General features: G+C 41.2%; 1 protein-coding gene across 7 annotated transcripts in view; it reads right to left on the reverse strand.

Moving 5' to 3' along the window:
• Positions 1-752: 752 nt before the first annotated feature.
• Positions 753-18,003, reverse strand: part of ATE1 (arginyltransferase 1) — a 126,910-nt gene continuing 109,659 nt past the window's right edge. For all 7 annotated transcript variants that reach the window (XM_054581626.1, XM_054581623.1, XM_054581628.1 and 4 more), the window contains one exon: positions 753-4,056. In XM_054581626.1, the coding sequence (XP_054437601.1) occupies positions 3,878-4,056 (179 nt within the window). In that variant the 3' untranslated portion in view covers positions 753-3,877. The remainder of the gene's footprint in view (positions 4,057-18,003) is intronic.

Consider the following 18,003-nt stretch of genomic DNA (forward strand, 5'->3'; position numbering starts at 1 on the left):
AGTATATCAAATAGCTAAAAAAAATTTTGGAACAATATACATGGCATGATTCAAATTTTATTTAAAAATAAAACAAACTGCATACATACACATAGATAGAAAAAAAGTTTGAAAGACTATTCACCCAAATTGTGGAGGGATTGTGACTTTTTCCTGCATACTTTTGTATATTGTCTGAATATTCCCCAGTGAACACTTTCCATTTCAAGGAAGAAAACAGCAAGCTATTTCTATTCTGGAGAAAGTATCAGTAGGAATTGTAACTAATATTTAAATAACTGAGAAAAGTAGATTCATTTGATCACAAACCTACCAGGATCCTCTTAACTGTAAAAAGACAAACACTTGGAAATGTGTTCCGCAAACACACTGTGGACTGCTACAAACAATAAAGCGCACTTTGCCATATGAGATATTTATGAAAATTTCTCTAAACTTTTTAAGACAAATTATATTCGAGTTTGCAATGGAAATCTTACTTCAAATCCCTCTGGGTAAAGTAATGTCTAGTCCTTGTGAAAATCCAGACTTTTTGCTTAAGGAGACACTTATTTTACTTTTATTTATTCCTGAGAAAGGAATCCATCATGTGTTGATTTCAGTCACTAAATGGTCTGGAATCCCAATTACTGAAAGTTAAATGTTAGGGTGTGCACAGGCTTCACCTCCGTTTTCTGCATATTCACTCAGGTAAAATGCATTCAAGAACTTAAAAGACAACAATATCTATCTTTTATATATTGACCAGCAAGAGCCACTGCAGATAGAAACAGCTTTATTTTTTTTCCGCTCAAGCATTTTCCAGCGAACTGTTCAGAGAGCATATCCAATAGCAAAAAAATATAACATGCAATCAAACTTGTTTGGTCTTACAGTTACTGTCTTCTTTTGGAAAAGAACACATCTGAACTTCTAATTTTAAACATCGCCCAATTACATTCATTTTATTTCCCTCTTTTCTTTAAAGTTAGCAAGAAACAGATTCAGTTTAGGTAACTGGCCATCATATTCTTTCTCATCTTTATTCATACTAAAGTAATAATATAAAGCCTATAAAATCAGACCATATATTGTTCAGAAATCTGAAAAGGTTCATTTACATAAAAGATCCCAATATGTTAAGCAACCATACACAACTGATATTTTGCAAAATGGATAAAAAGATAAGCTGTTTGAAAGCAAACATAATTTTAATTAAATGAATAATATATTTATCTGATAATAGCTTCTATCTTTTAGAAAATAAGTGCGCACAGTACACTTTTTAAAAATAAGAGAACAAAAATCTCAACAGAACTGAAATAATTTAAATAAAGATAGTAGCATGGAGAATCTCTATTACATTTTTGTCCCAAGACAGGAAGGTAGGTATGAATTTATTTGAAATCAGAAAGGGGTTAAGCACTAAGATTATAAATGCAAAGCTTCCAGCTTTGAAAAGCTAAGAGCTGTCCTTGAAAGGTTCTTGTGTCCGTCTTTAGATGAAAGCTATTACCATAAAATCGGATTTCTGAGCCAGATTGCTTGTCAGCTGACAAGGCCAGCTCTCTGTCCTTGACTGTCCTACTTCGACCCACTATCAGCACTCGGCTTGACTCAAAAGAACAAGTGAAGTGTCTTTTCAAGAAGCGTTGCTTATTAGGATCAATACACTATCTGTTCTAAAAAAAACAAAAAACAAAAAAAACCCCAACACATGAGTATGACAACCAAAATGCCACCCGCAGGGACAGCACCACAGTCCCCAGACCCCTCTGAAGGAACCCTAGGTGGAATTCCGCAGGCAGAAACCAGCATTGTGTAAGATTCAGGTTTTCTCTTCATCTGCTCCTCAAGAGCTGCGATCTCTGTAAATACCACTCTACCTGCTACGCACGCAGACGAAGCCAGCTGCGGAGTCCAGTCTGGCCCTCCCCTTGCCACAGGCCCCAGGGCCAGACCCAGCCTCGCTGTGACGATGCCCAGGTTACGCACAACACTCCTAAAATCCTAGCTTGGAACTTCTTCCAAGTTCAGAGTCCACAGCTTACTGCTGAGAGGAAACATAGCAGGTAAAGCGTGATTCTATTTATATTAAAATTATATATATTGTGTGTGTGTGCGTATGACAACTCTTTTTTGTATGGTAGGATTTCCCGTTATTTTTACTTCCTTATTTATATTTTTCTTAATATTTTAATTGCTCACAGTATCATTTTTGTAAGCCAAAAAATTAAGCTATTTTCATTTTAGAGGGAGAAAGAAAAAATTTTCTACAGATTCTGAAAGTAATTCCAAATAAGAATCGATCAAATGCTCTTGGGAGATTATTTTGAGGAAGAAAATTCCAGAAGAACGTGAACTTCACGCTATCAGAGAAAATACCTTTACTGACGACTCTGTCCCCAGTTACCCAAGTATTTTTGCATGTGGCAGCTGTCTGAATAAATGCACTTTTGGATGTTGAACTTCTAGACAGTTGACTTTTAAAATCAGTGTTTTATGAGCCTGCCTTTTATTCTAACTGGCTGGAATTATTTTATAATGTTTTATTCAGTGCATTTAGAAGAAAAATTTTAAGTCAGTAGTGAGATTTGAACTACTGAGCTTTATAATGTAGTTTGCAAGTAGATCCACCAACGAGGAAGAGACAAATGGGCGAATGGGGGCCGAGCAGCTGGCGGCGGGAGACGGGGATCGGCTGAGAAGGTGCCCAGGAAAAGAACCCGCCTGCCCGTGCCCCATCTCTGCCCAGCTCCCCGCAACTTCTGCCCGGCACAGCGCCTGCCGCCTTGACAGTGGCAGACAAGGGACATTTGCTCCCTGGACAAAGGGCCAAACAAAAGAAGGCAAGAGGACAAGAGGGCAGCCTCTGCTTCGAGTGACCAGGGTAGCACCTCCTCTATGATGCCCAAATCCAAGGGCAAGAAATGGAGTTTCACCTCTTTCCCTGGAACAGAGGTCAGAATGGCTCCTCCTCAACTGAACATGCCTTGCAGCCTAGCCATAAAAGTATGTAGTCAGGTTATTAACTAATTCTTAATCCATAGCCAAAGACAAGGGTCCTGCTTTCCAAGGAATGAGGCCTAGGTGAGGGCAGGAGCCTACACTTTTCTTTAAAAACTCCATTTCTTAGATTTTTTTTAACATAGAGCAAATTATATATTAGGTAACTTGAGCAAATATCTATTTCATTGTCCAAACTGGGAGACTGTGAGAGTAAAGGGAGCACTAGTAATAATTTTCCTAGGGGAAAAAAATCAGGCCAAGGCAGCCGGCGCGGACAGGGTCGTCCGGGGTGGACAGGCAAGCACCCAGCATCGAGGCGTCTGCTGGGAGTATTCGCACGCCCTTTTCTCGAGTTCTCTATTAAGCTGCGTCACATTCAGCAGCGACTGAGTTGTGAAGGCTGAGTAACAGCACAGCTTTGTTCTCTTGAGAAGACATTTTCTAAGTGACGAAAAAGACTCCCCCCCCCTTCTTCCGCACATTTAGGGTTTGTTTGTTTGTTTAACATAAACTAATGTTTTCAATGAATCTGAGGAAAGAGTCTGTTCTGATTTCTTACAGAATAAAAAAGCACAACTGTAATTTAAATTGTTTAAGATGCACATATTGATTTTACTTTTCAAAATATTAACAATAGGGAAGTTTACCATAACTTGTTCATAAAACCAACTTCCAAAATGATAAACCCCAATTATGAGGCTAGGTCATATATTTTTAAAATCTTTATATTAACCATGAGATTCTCACAAATACATCACCACAAACAGCTTAGGAAAGCCACGTAATAGTCAAAACAAGAACGTCAGACCTGGGGTGGGCACGGGCCCCCCCACCCCCGAGTAATGCACCTGGGCGCAGCGCCCGCCTCCAGCCCCAGGCAGGTGCGGGCTCAGTTCCTGAACAGCAGCATCCGCTCGGCACACGCCTGCCCCACCAGGCTCGCGTACTGCAGCACCGCGGCCTCCTCGCCGGGGTCTCTCCGTTGCTTCTTATATACGCCGTACGGCATTATGGCTTTCTTGTAAAACACTTGCAAACGGTCGGGTTTCCTACTGCGACCTTCGTCCACTGCAATGACAAGGAGACGCTGATGAAGAAAAGTCATGCAAAAAGTACTTTTCATTTCCTAATTTTAAAGTACTTATCTGAAAGATAAAAATGAAGTATTGAGATGTCCTCCTGGGGTAGTATGCTCAGACAACGGTGCAGAGCATCAACACTGAGGCACCCTGAGTATGTTGGAAGGTAATAAAATACCATCAGGGAGAAACAAAGAAGTGCACGCACTTAAAAAAACTGGCAGTCAACACCTTTGTTATTTTCTCATAACAATAAAGATTACAACTCTGGCATCTTTCCTGAGCCTGTCTGCAGTTTATTTGCATATCCTCGAGCCAGTGCCATCTGAGGCTCCCACCTCCACGCCGAGCATCCTGTGGCCTCGGCGGCCTGTGCTGGCAGCTGTGGACGGCGGGCCCTCCTGGTCTGTGGGCAGGGCAGATCCTCATGGTCTCCACGGAAGAAATGGCAGAGAGACTGCCAGAGGCCACGGCTCACAGGTCTCCTCCCCCGCAACATAAAAGAATGCCTGGATTTGCGCAGGGGCTCACTGGTCCCCCAGAGCATAGCCTGCTTCTCAGCGGCTGGGCGTGACCCGTGGCCAGGCACTGGCTCAGACAGCCCAAGCTGAAGTCCCTGTGGTACTTCCTCCACTCTGAGGGATGGCGCAAGGACATCCTGGCAGGAGATCCAGCCTCTGTTGTGGAGCTGAAGGCTAGGGGCTTCCACCCATTTCAACAAAAACAAAATCAAGGAGGAGCCGGGGTACATGAGGACTTTGTGGAACAAAAGAGCCAGCCCCCGGGACTGCCCACGTCTAGAACTTTACAGAAAACAGAAATAAACCACCCTGTTTAAGCCAACTTATTTGTGTTTCCATTACTGGCAACTGCTCCTAATTCTAACGTAGGGAACGATGTTATGACACCCAGTAAGACGTTCAATGCCTTTTATCACTGACCGAGCTAGGCCACTTCTAAGACTCACCCGAAGGCGGTGGTTCCCTGACAACACAAAAATATAAAAACCTGACTCCCATGCCCAGAGATCCCGATTTGAAAACTGGTCTGAACAGAACCTGGGCATCAGTAGTTTCTTGAGCCTTTTCAAGTAGACAGAGAACCACTGTCCCAGAAGCACGCACACCGGTGTGTGCACATGCACAGCAGGGTGCTGGCCGAAATGCGCTGCGATGCTGAAAACCCGGAAGCAGCCTGCATGGCCACCCGTGGAGAACTGGTTAAGTACGGTACGGTATATCCATATGATAAAATGTTACGTAGTCATTAAATACTCAAAGCAAGAAAATTAGGCACACACACACACAAAAAAAGTAGCTGCAGTGCAGATAACTGTTCTTTTTGTCCCTCTTGCTTCATCAGATCGCTTCAAAAGTCGGCTTCTCCGGCACCCTCCCCTGTTCTCCTTTATCTTCCTTCATTGCAAGTCCCACCCCCGACACAGATACGTAACTGCCCTTCCCCTAAAGAGTTTCCCTTCCCACTAGAAAGAGCTATGAAAGGAAGAACGAAATTAAACATCGCGACTGTTTTGTCACAGCGCAGTGAGTGGCACCCAGGGGCAACCCTCGCACCTGCCGGGTGAACCAACGAGCCTGTCCCTGGAGGGGGTGTTACAAGAGGCTCCCACATTGTGAGACACACTCTCTCACTCATTTTTTGGATTTTCTATAATGAGCATAAGGCTTTTATATCTTAAAAAAAAATTTTAAGGTTGACACATTTTATTTCTTTGCTACATTTGCATCTTCTAGGGATGAAAAGCGGAGTGCTGGCTTTCTTTTCTATAAATCAATAGGGTTGTTCTTGGTATCTCAGGGACTTTCAGCTAGAAGCTTGCTTCTCAAATTCACTAACTGGCTCACCGCGATATTTACTATGAATAAACACTTCACTGGACGCCCACCTCTACTCTTTAATACGTAAGTTGGAATTCGCTCATTATTTTGTAATGGAAGCAACAAATAATGTTTACTCTTCAACTGATGTCATGTTCTCTATCAGATATTAATTATTCAGGATAAATCACCCAAGATCAGTTTCAGAAAAGACAGAAGTTAACACTATTCCTCCAATATCTGAAAGAGAGATCCCATTCTATGGACTCATCTCCCAGGCCACCTGATCTCAGTCCTCTTCTGAGAAAGGGAACTAGTGCATTCCAAACTGACAATGTTCTGTGCCTGCTTAGGCATCTGTAATGGGGCGGGGCCCGGGGGCGGGTGTGCAAGCTCGTCATGCACCCTCACCCAAAAAAAGGTTACACAGGCCAGAGAAGCCCACATTCTTCCACGGAGAACCCAGCCTGGGGAGGCATGGGCGGACAAGGAGACGGGGACCGCCAAGGATACGGCCAGAGGGTCCTCACGTCTGCAGAACTGAAAGCCAGTGCAGTTTTAAATTTTCACTTTATCCTGGACATATTCAGAGGGGATCAGGGTGAAAAAGAATGAAGTGGCTGGAGAAGGGCTCCTCAAAGCTGTCGTCTGCCCTCAGCTCCAGTCCTCGCCTCCGCTCTGCGCTGCTGGAGGTGGACCCGGGAAGACGGAAGCCAGGGTGTGTCTCCCCCAAATCTGGCCTCTCTCCGCCCCGGCTCTCTGCTCTCTGGCAGCGGCCCCAGCTGCCCTTGACATGGTTGCAGTTCCGCGTCTGCGGCTGGCCCTGGCCCAAGGCATGTCACTCCCCAGCCCAGGTGTGGCGGTGGCTCCCTGCCGCCTGCTCCCGGTGCCTCGCTGGGCTCTCGGCACCACCCATCCCTGCATGCCGTGTTCTCTGCCGCAAATGCCTGAAGTGACTCTGGTGTTCCTGGCTGGACAGACCAGCTTCGATGTGTTTTTCTTACAAATTATCCAACCGAAGCAGAAAATCCACGTACTTTTAAAACAAGAAAATAGTTAACGTTCACAACCTGGTGGGTAGCACATCCCTCACGAGGGAAGCGACAGGCAAAGGAGAAGGCAGCAACCCGTTCCCGCTGTCAGGCCCGGAGCACATTAACATGTGCGCATCACAACGCGAAGCCCCTCCACCGGCCCGCGGGGAGCACTCCTGGCAGGGGAAGGGCAATTCGAGCATATTTAGAGTCTAACGCAAATAAAAACTCACAAAGATCCGTGAGAACAGCCAAGGAGGGACGCAGGAACAGTAGCCAAATGGCACAAAATCTTCTAAATCTAAATGTTTGGAATTTTTAAACTAGAATTTTGAAGTATGTGTACATGAAAGGATGTTTAACAGTTTCAACCTTTATCCTAAAATAATTTAGGACAGACATATTTTGAGATTCAAATGAATGGAACACCCCAGCAAATAAAAACATAAAATTTGATATAACATCATCTTATTGTATCTAGAATGAAATGCCAATCTCTAATTTTTATTCTTTTCTAGTATGACATATAAAACTAAACATAGATGATTAAGAAACAACCCACCATGGTGTGTAATTTACATCAAGTGTTTTAAAGTGTATTCTTCCTACAAAGTGAAAAAAAGTGTAGTCTTGCATTTGTTAAAACATATACAGTTACTTGACCCTTGAACAACATGGGGGGGGATTAGGCTCACCAATCCCCTGTGCAGTTCAAAATCCACATAGAACTCTGGCTCCCTCAAACTTACTACTAATAGCCTACATAAACAGTTCACTGACACGTATTTTGTGTATGTATTATACGAGGTCTGTCCAGTAAGTAGCCAGCCATGTAATATGAAAAAGATACATTTATTGAAGAAAATACAAAATACAAGAAACATGGTACATAGGACAATGATACTTCGGTCCCCTTCAAAGTAGGCACCTTGGGACCTCACACAGTTCTCCCAGTCGCCAGCAGCTGCCCCATCGTGTTTTCCTGAATCCCATCAATGGTCTGAAAGCTCTTCCCTTTCAAAGGCGATTTTAGTTTTTGGAAAAGCCAGAAGTCACAGGGCATTAAATCTGGGCTGCAGCAGGGCTGAGTCACCTAGCTGATTTGATGTTTCACCAAAAGACTCTGCACAATATGTGATGCAGGAGCGGGCACGCTGTCATGATGAAGCGGCCAGTCACCAGCTGCCCATAGCTGCGGCCTTCTGAATAATGCGAACAGTTTCCACGGAGGAATGTTCAAACTCAATGCAAAACTGGATGCAGATGCATTGCTCTACTCGCTCAGTCATTTTGAATGTGATGGCCACACAGTACACATGCTCATTCATTGGTGTCTCTTGCCCCACTGACTAGTATAGTGAGGTCTTCATTGTTCACACATGTGCATTCCAGTTCACTCTCTTTGGCTGCCAGGTTATACTGATGTCACGGAAACAGTTCTCATTATACTAACAGCCGTTGGACTTTTTCTGGACAGACCTTGTATAGTATATCCTTACAATAAACTAGGCTAGAGAAAACAAAACGTTATTAATAAAATCAGAGGAAGTGAAAATATTGTACTGTCTTGTATCGATACCGTTAAGTATGCAACATCTGTTTACAAAATGAACTGTCAGTACCTACATCTATTTTGTCTTATATAATACAAACACTGTAGATATTACATATAATACTAACTCTAGACATAAAAAAAATATGAAAAATTCATATTTACAGGTATAACTCATGCATTGCTGACCAAAAAAAGCATCAATACGATTGTTTAATGGTAGTCTAGCCCATACACGAATGAATAAACGATCATAAAATTTTCATGGCATGAAGCATTACAGCTGTATTCATAAAACAGTACTGGGAACATTGTTACATTTTTTTAAAAACCATGTACCTGTGATGCAGTTTCTCCAATTAGGAGAGATAGGTGCATACTGTATAGTGATGTAATTCTTTGAAATTAACATCATAAAACAGTAAGAACACTAACACATTATTAATTTTACACGGAACAGCACGCACCTAATGTAAGGACAGGCTATCCACTTCCATGCAAGTCTTGCGCCCGGTGTTCTACCCGACAAGTGTGGATGATGGCAACCACTCACCAGCATCTCACACAGTTCTTGCTGTAGGGATTAGATTTTCATATGAAGACACTCACACACACAACAGATACACTTACTGAGTATTCACTCTTCATTAAGTAGAAGTGCATCATCAGAAAGGTCGTCCTCTGCACCATCTTCCCATGGAGGAGGAAGCCGAGGCAGGAGAGGCAGGCGTACTGTGTGCAACATTACAGAAACACACTGTAATTCCTGTATCTTTGCTTTTTCGTGTCTCTAAAAATATTTCCATACAGTCCCGATCCTTCTTCCACTGTTTGCTCTAGCGCCGGGGTTCATGTTGAAAACGAGTCAAAAGCCGTCTCGAACAGCGGGAATCCCGCTGCCAGGCTGGCTCAGGTCTCGCGCCACTTTGGTTCTGGCACCGACCCCTCTGCCTCTCCGGTTCGGAAGCTCTCACCTCCATCAAGCCGTCTTCTGCTCGTTCTTCCCGTGCGCTGTCCATTAGCTCTCGAACCTCTCCAAGGCCCACATCTTACCCCCCCCCCACCTTTGTTTGTTTTTGCAGCCACATCCACAGTCTCTTTCATGATTTCCTTGACTGGCTTTCTCGTGAGTCCTGGGAAGTCATGCAGAACATTGGGCACAGTTTCTCCAGCAGGAATTTACTGTTCCAGGTCTGACGGCTTTCACAGCTTTTTCTGTAACAATGATGGCATCTTCAATGGCGTCCTCCTTCCAGACGTCCATGCTGTTCTTTCCACCAGGGTTCTCTCTGACAGCATTCACGATGCTTTCCAAGGAGTCCTGTGTGTAATGAGCCTTAAAGGTCCTTATGACTCCTGATCTAGAAGCTGCCTTAGAGACGTTGTGTTTGGGGGCAGGCAGACCACATTGATGCCATGGGTGTTGAACTCCTGGGGTTCTAGGTAGCCAGAGGCGCTGTCCAAAATCAGAACTGCAAAAGGTCCTCCCTGGCTGGTCGGGTACTTCTGACTTCAGGGACAAAGCATCGATCGCAGCAACCCAGGAAAACAGTCCTTGTTGTCTGGGTCCTCTTGTTGCACAACCCGAACACCAGCAGGTGGTATTCATCATTTCCCTTCCAGACTGGGGGGTTGGCAGCTTTACAGATGAGGACAGTCTTGCGCATACACACGGCCGCATCTGCACACAGTAGCAGAGCTCGCCTGTCCTTCCTCGCCTGAACTCCTGGCGCCTGCTTCTCTTCCTCACTCACAAAGGCCCTTTGTGGCATTTCCCCCCAGAATAGGGCACTTACGCCTGCATTAAAAACCTGTCCTCACCTGCTGCCTTTTGGTGGGTGAAGCTGCTTCCCCTGTTCTTTCGACGTTTTGGAAGCCAAACCTCTCCCTAAAATTACTGAACTGTCCATCCTTCACCGGCATTGAACGATCCGGCTTTAGGTCCTTCACCTTCCTTTTGCTTTAAGTTGCCGAATAATGACTTAACTTTTTCTCAAATCATCACAGCCTATAAGAGGTGTGCCTTTCTTTCAGCAATCCTGCACCCACATTAAAGCTGCATTTTCTATACATGATACAAAGATATTCTGCAAGAAGTGCAAGGTTTTAGCGCCTGCTGGTGTAGCTGCAGTGACGGCGTCACAAATTTTCTTTTTTTCTCACAATGGTCCTCACGTGGGATTTATTTATCTCAAAATGGTGGGCAACCTCAGCTGCAGGCCTCAACCTATGGTCCACATCAAGCACTTCAACTTTTTCTTGTAATGCCATGACTTTTCTCAGCTTCTTGCAAGCTTTTCCACCATCACTGGCGACACTTTGGGTGGGTTTGCAAGGTTTACAGTATTGCACTGAACACAGTAACACATACTTGAGAACTCTGAGAGATCACTTTCCACTGGGATATGCGATATGCTGGAGAGATGAACCGCTCAAGCAGAGCTGGTCAGTGCCACGAGGCTTTGGGAGGGGAAGCTCGCAACAGCTGCGCTCCTCCAACGGCGACAGGAGGTGGCCACGAGGCTGTTACAGGAGTAGAGTATGTGCTGCAGTTCGTTTTATGCAATTAAGATTTAATGATGCATCTTTACGTTTGTTTACATCTTTCTTGACAGCAAATGGCATCATGTACAATGTGTTTATGTGTATATGTTTTAATAAATTTTATATCGGATTTTTTAAATAATAGATTTGTGTACATTTTATGGTAGTACAAGATAAACTATACTAGTATCTACATATATTTTATGCATTCATGACATACCTTTTTCTTAATTTTTCCCTATTTCTAGGCTATCTAGTTCATCTGTGAGTTTTTTCAAATTGCTGCAAATCTACAAAAAATTCTCCAATACATTTATTGAAAAAAATCCATGTATAAGTGGACCCATGTTGTTCAAGTGTTCAACTGTACTTCATTTCTATTTAAGATGAGAGAAAAGGCTTTAAAATTATAAGCAAATTAAATTTTTGGGCAACACTACAATATACAAGTTTCAAATACTAAATTCCAAGTTGGCTACTGATATATTTAACATACATACATTGGCCAAACAGACATCAGCCAAAAAGTCTGTTTAGTGTTTACCATAAAATAAAAGACATATTTTTCATTTTCACCAATAACTATTGATTTGGATATTTTGAGTATGTTGGCTATCGCCCACGTGGTATAGCATTGATTTTTCTCAGTTAATGTCTCAATTTGATCACTACCAACTTCAACTGGTCTACTCGCCCGTGGAGCATCATCCAAAAAGGACTTTCCAGCACTAAACCTTGCAAACCATTTTTGACGTGTTCGATCAGTCACAGCACCTTCATACACTGCACAAATCTTTGTTTGCGTTTCAGTTGCAGTTTTACCTTTCTTGAAATAATAAAGCATATTTTTTTTAAATGCACAATGATATGACTGCTGTCACAATACAACCTAACAAAATTGTTCTGAATGAAGTTAAAGACAACTAAGCACTACTGCAGCCATTTTACGGAAAAAAACAAACAAAATTTGTGGCCAACCGAATACGTGTCTCATAACATTCCTAAATTAATTTATAGCATTTTTAGAGGCTTATAACATACAAATTAACCAAGTTTAATAGTCCTTTTTAGTCCAAATACTTCTGAGGCCTTTGTATCTGGATGAAAGTAATCAAACACATAATATTCTTAGATATCAACCAGCTATTCATTTTCTAACATCATACATAATTACAAAAAGTGGTAATAATAAATTGTGAAATCCTCTCTTCATTCTCTTCAACATTTATGTATCCTAGCCATTTGAAGATGCAAATACTTTTGGTCTTACTGTTCAAATACTTTGGAAGTTTGTGGAGTTGTTGTTATTTAATATTATAAATAATGTTACCACCTTACCAGATTATGCTGAAACTCAACTGAAACGTTTTATTAATTTATTGAAATACAAATTAAGTTTTCTTAATTACCCCACAATCTCAAGTTTTCCCATTTGCTACATTTCATCTATGAAAAAGGGCACCTCCATATTGTAGAGATTAAAAATTAGCACGAAAGCATATCTTTCTTTCCTCGCATAAAAAACCTTAAATTGCAACTCAAACTTGGAATGTAAATGTAGAATTCTGCCTACTCAAAGATGCCAAAGATATCAATCTAAAACTGCTAGTACTTTAGAAGGAAACAATGTTCAACAAGACGTATAATAGAGAATCAAAGGGAAGATACACTATCAATTTTAAAATATTTCAGTAACTTGAACTAACACCACATTTTCTGGGAATGAGTCATCTATGGACTTACCGAATACTCAATAGTAAACATATGACTTTAAAATACCTTTTTAAATCACAAGAACACTTGTTGCAAAACTCAAGTACTATAGAAATCAATATAAAGTGGTGTTGACACCCACCCCCTGCCCCCACACACACAATCCTGTCTCCTACCCCTCCCCTTGCTCCACCAACCTTCTACCCAAGGTACCGGCTTCATAATTTCATAAGATGCATTTAAATATGTAGATACAGTTTTCAATCACATTTTTGCCATACCTTGAATTAAGGCCAGAAAATCAAATCAATCCCCCTTTTAGTAGGTGTATGGCATTAGCATCAGAACCCACTTGTCATTATAGACAAAATGATACCCTTCTGTTTTCTGGGCTTAACAGTCTGCAGTTTTATCATTCTCAACAAAGGCAGATTCTGATTCTTGGCACATTATACCTAATTAGGTTTAAAACCAACTTAAAGCTAAACAAAAGAAATTCTATCAGACACTTAAAACCTTGAAAAAAAAAAAAGCATCCTACATCCTTCCAAAACCCTTTTGTAATCACCTTGCATTGTTTGCCTGATAAATGTCCCCATGGCTTAGAGATAAAAATCAACAAAGCTAAACCCACACAGCATAACAGACCCCTTCTTGAGGGGACCATTAGGATAATAGAGAAGTAAGCCGTCCCGAGATTAAAGACCCTCTGCCATCTCAGAGGAGGGAAGCTGCCAGCATATTACGATGTCTTGGAAAAGTGTGCCAACAAGGTCTTCTTCCAGCTTCCTTTTTTCTAATGGATCACAACTAATTTCATGAAATCAAATCACTAAAGGCAATCTTGCAAAAACTCTTCTCTGAGATAATCATTTGATACAAATAGGCTGTCAACTCCATGACGTTTTAATCTTCAAGAAAACTGGTGATCGACGACTGCCTGATTTTCCCCGGGGGTGAACTGCACACCACAGGTGATTTCAAAGGAAAAGAATCTAGAGATTAAGGTTTTATTTCTCCTTCTTATGGGAACTTAACTCACTCGTTACCCTTATGGAGACTTGATAACTTCTATGCTTTCCAGAAAATGATGAAACAGTCTATTCTCTTAACTTCATTATCTACTGCCACAGCGTCATTACACAACCATGAAAACAAGGCACGTGCTGTGCAGCTTCTCCTGAAGATGGCTGTGTAAATGGCAGGCACAGTCATGTGAATGAGGCTAAATACGCTTGGGCAAAAGTGTGATATAGCGAAAGAATATGAAATTTCGAAACAAGTGCATGATTAGAACTGAACTCAGGAACCAAACTCAATTATGGAAGGTCTGACGTCAGATACGATTGAGAGTCTCTTACGGGAGGTGTTAGCAGATCCTTTCTCGGCCGTGAGGGAGGGAAGGGAGATGATGGGGAGGGAAGCTTGGAAGGGCCAGCAAGAGGCTATGCACAGCGAAAAGGAACGCGCAGTAGTTATGGCCAGAACGGCCAAGCTCGGTCAGCTACCCTTCAAGCCCATTTACTCTGGGACTCCATCAGGCAGGAATACATATCTTCCCATTCTATAAAGAATATTGTTGTTTGTACTCTCACACGGAATATTTTTTGGTAAAAATGAAAACTAAAAAAACCAAATCTGAACTTAAGTTCTTTGTAAAATATCATTAGTAACAGCTTTTTTGAGCTATAATTCTCATACCATGCAATTCAGCCTTTTAAAATACATAAATCAATGTTTTTTTTAAACAAAAGTTGTTCAACCTTCATATCCATTTTTGAGCATTTTCAGCATCCCAGAAAGAAACCTCACATCTATTTTCTGTCATTCCACACTTGCCCCAACTGCCTGAGTCCTAAGCAATCCACCCTGTCTCTACAGAACTGTGCGATGTGTGGCTGGTTTTTTCACCCAGCACGATGTTTTCAAGGTTCATCTGCACTGCAGCACCTACCAACACTGCGGTCCTCTTAACTGTCAACTAATACAGCACTGTATGACTCTGTCACTTTCTATTCACCCCTCGGCAGTTGAAAGACCTTTGGGTTACTCACACTTTTAAACTATGCGAATGATGTTCCAAACGCTTGTGTACAAAATTTTGTGTGTTTTCATTTCTCCTAGGAGTGGAGTTCTGGGTCACATGAAATTTCTATGTTGAACCTACCGAAGAATTGCCAGTCTGTTTTCCAATGTGGTGCAACCATTTTACATTCCTTGCAGCAGCAAAAGAAAAGTTCCAATTTCTTTAGTTTCATCAGCACTAGTTATTATCTGTCTTTTTGATTATAGCCTTCCTAGTATAAAGTGGTATCTCGTGGTTTTGATTTGCATTTCCCTGACAGCTAATAGTATGCATTTCCTTTCATGTGCTTATTGGCAATTCATGTATCTTTTGTGAGGAAACGTCTGTTGAGATCATTTGCCCATTTTTAAACTGGGTTGGCGTCTTATTGACTTGTAAGAGTTCTTTATATATTCTGAATACTAGATCCTTATCAGATGAACTGTCTATAAATACATTCTCCCATTTTCTGGATTGTGTTTTCACTTTGTTCATGGTATATGTAGAAGTATAAAAGTTTTTAACTTCGACAAAGTCTAATTTATATTTTTCTTTTGCTGCCAGATCTAAAAAACCACTGCCTAATCCAGTGATTTTCAACCGATGTGCCACAAGAATTTTTTTAAACTTATTTATTTTTAGAGTGAGAGGAAGGAAGGGGGCTGGGGAGAGGTATCTTTTGTTCCTCTTATTTACACATTCACTGGTTGATTCCTGTATGTGCCCTGACCAGGGACTGAGCCCACGACTGGGACAACGCTCTAACCAACTGAGCTATCTGGCCAGGGCTCTGCAAGAATTTGTAAAATATGCGGTTCCTATTTAGTCAGGGGCACCGACTTCTTTTCTTAGACCATCAAATTTAAAAATGACCACAGCCAACACAATAGTAGTTATTTGGTGTGAATGAGTCATAATTATACCTATTTTTTTGTGTGAGATTGGCAAAAAAGGTAGTATTTTTTGGTGCGCTGTAGAATTTTAGTAATTCATTTACGTGTGCCATGAGATGAAAAGGGTTGAAAACTGCTGGCCTAATCCAAGGTCATAAAGATTTGTTGATTTTTTTTTTTTTTTTGGTAAGAGTTCTTTGTGATTTTAGCCCTTACATTTAGTCCCAACCTATTTTCAATTAATTTTTGTATATAGTGTGAAATAGAGAAACAATTTCATTCCTTTGCATGTGGCTATCCAGTTGACCCAGGACCATTTGTTGAAAAGATTATTCTTCCCCCACTGAATTATCTCAGTATCATTTTTGAAAACATATTGACCACAAATACTAGTTTATTTTTGGACTTTCAATTTTAGTTTGTTAAATGTATCTTTCTAGGTGCTGGAACCACACCATTTAAACTTTATTATTCTTTTTCAAGATTCTTCTGGCTATTCAATTTCTTTTAATTTTGATGTGAGTTTTAGAATCAACTGTTAACTTCTGCAAAGTCAGTTGATATTTTAATACATCTTCCAATCCCTGAATATGCAATATAGTTCCATTTATTTAGGTCTTCTATAATTTTTTTCAACATTTTGCATCTTTTAAAACATAAGTTCTATACTGCTATTAGATTTATTCCTAAAAAATTATATTCTTTCTCTAATAAAATTATTCGCTTAATTTTTTATTGTAAATGAAAGTGCTTACCTAATTCCATTCTCAGATGGTTCACTGTAAATATACAGAAATAAAATTGAGTTTTATGTGGTGATCTTCTACCCACTAACCTTGATAAACTTGTTAATTAGTTCTGATCATTTTTTTGGCATATTCTTTAGGATTTCCTATATACAAAGTCACATCATCTTTAAATAAAACTAGTTCTATTCCTTCGTTTTCAATTTGGATGTCTTTAATATCACTTTCTTGCCAAACAATCCTGGCAAAAATACCATTTTTAAAAGAAAAAAACTATTTAATTTTGTTAAAACTAATGATACGATGTTGACCAAGAAGAAAAACTTCTTGGCTTCCAGAGGACATATTACAAAATGTAAAACATAAATCACCAAGATAATTCTAACCAGAAAGAGCTTCAGATTAGTTTTGGTGGTACGGTCCCTTGGTATCCAAGTCCTGAAGAGGGTTACCAGAGGAAGATGAGACAGTGCCAGAGCCATAGTCAACTGCATGCAAAAAATGATGCCCATTTTACCCCCTGCCTCGGCACACTGCTGGGAGGACTTGTTCCTATTATTTATCTATGTAAAATGCTAATAAAACCCCTCTTGATGGTGAACAGGGTTGAATTCTCTCAAATTTCTACTCTAGATGTTTTGACCCTTAAATACTCTCTTTAAATACTTCTTGTTTCATGATTAAGATTACATTTAAAATACAGTGAAAGAAGTGTAAATTCAACATGCAAAATGTGCTGCCACAAGTTCTCAAAGACAAAGGGGCAGTAGGTTTGCACAGCCGCTGTGTGCTGGGGCTGGCGCTGAGCCCAAAGAGACGGCCTGTGAGTTCAGGCATCTGTGGCCTGTGTGGTCAGGAGATCAGTTACATACAAGGGAACTGAGCACATAAATAAATACAGGGAGAAAAATGAGAGTCAGATTTCTCTGTCATAGAAGGGAGGTACGAGTATAAAGCAGGAGAAGAGAACAAATTCTGTTGTGTTAGATTAGAATGGGAGGTACTGGTGAAAACGCATGGTTTTTATATGTTGCACAGAGATACAGATATAAAAGCAGGTATGAGTGGGTGAGTGGGTGAAGGGGGGGTGTGCGTAGTCAAGTGTTTCCTACGTCTGTCTGCTAGAGGGCAGGGACGCAATGCCACAGCAGCGGCCATGAGCATACCTACTGCCCAGGCCTTCCTTTCCACGTATTACTCTCTCCAAAAAGAAACTCGAGCCCCTGGGAGAAGTGCCTCATTGCACAGCTGGGTCAGGGAAGGTACGAGATGAGCCTGGGCTATTTCGTGCCAGAAGGTAAGCAAATGCTGAAAGAATGATGGGACATGTCAAATGAATACAGGAGTCACCTTGAAAAGGTTCCCGCTGGCCGAATCTGAGACAACTTGAGCGTTCAAAATAAATAATGAGAGTAATGGATTACAATACACTGACTAAAGTAAGATTCCATGAGTCCACACTGATATAAACAAACAGGCAGAAAAGCCCGCGCTCTCTCACAGTAGAATGCCAACACATGAAAGCAGAAGAATGATGGAATTAGGAAATCA

The sequence above is a fragment of the Pteronotus mesoamericanus genome, unplaced genomic scaffold (assembly GCF_021234165.1).
Source record: "Pteronotus mesoamericanus isolate MK-2021 breed Mesoamerican mustached bat unplaced genomic scaffold, CSHL_Meso_final contig_657, whole genome shotgun sequence".
Classification (NCBI taxonomy): Eukaryota; Metazoa; Chordata; class Mammalia; order Chiroptera; family Mormoopidae; genus Pteronotus; species Pteronotus mesoamericanus.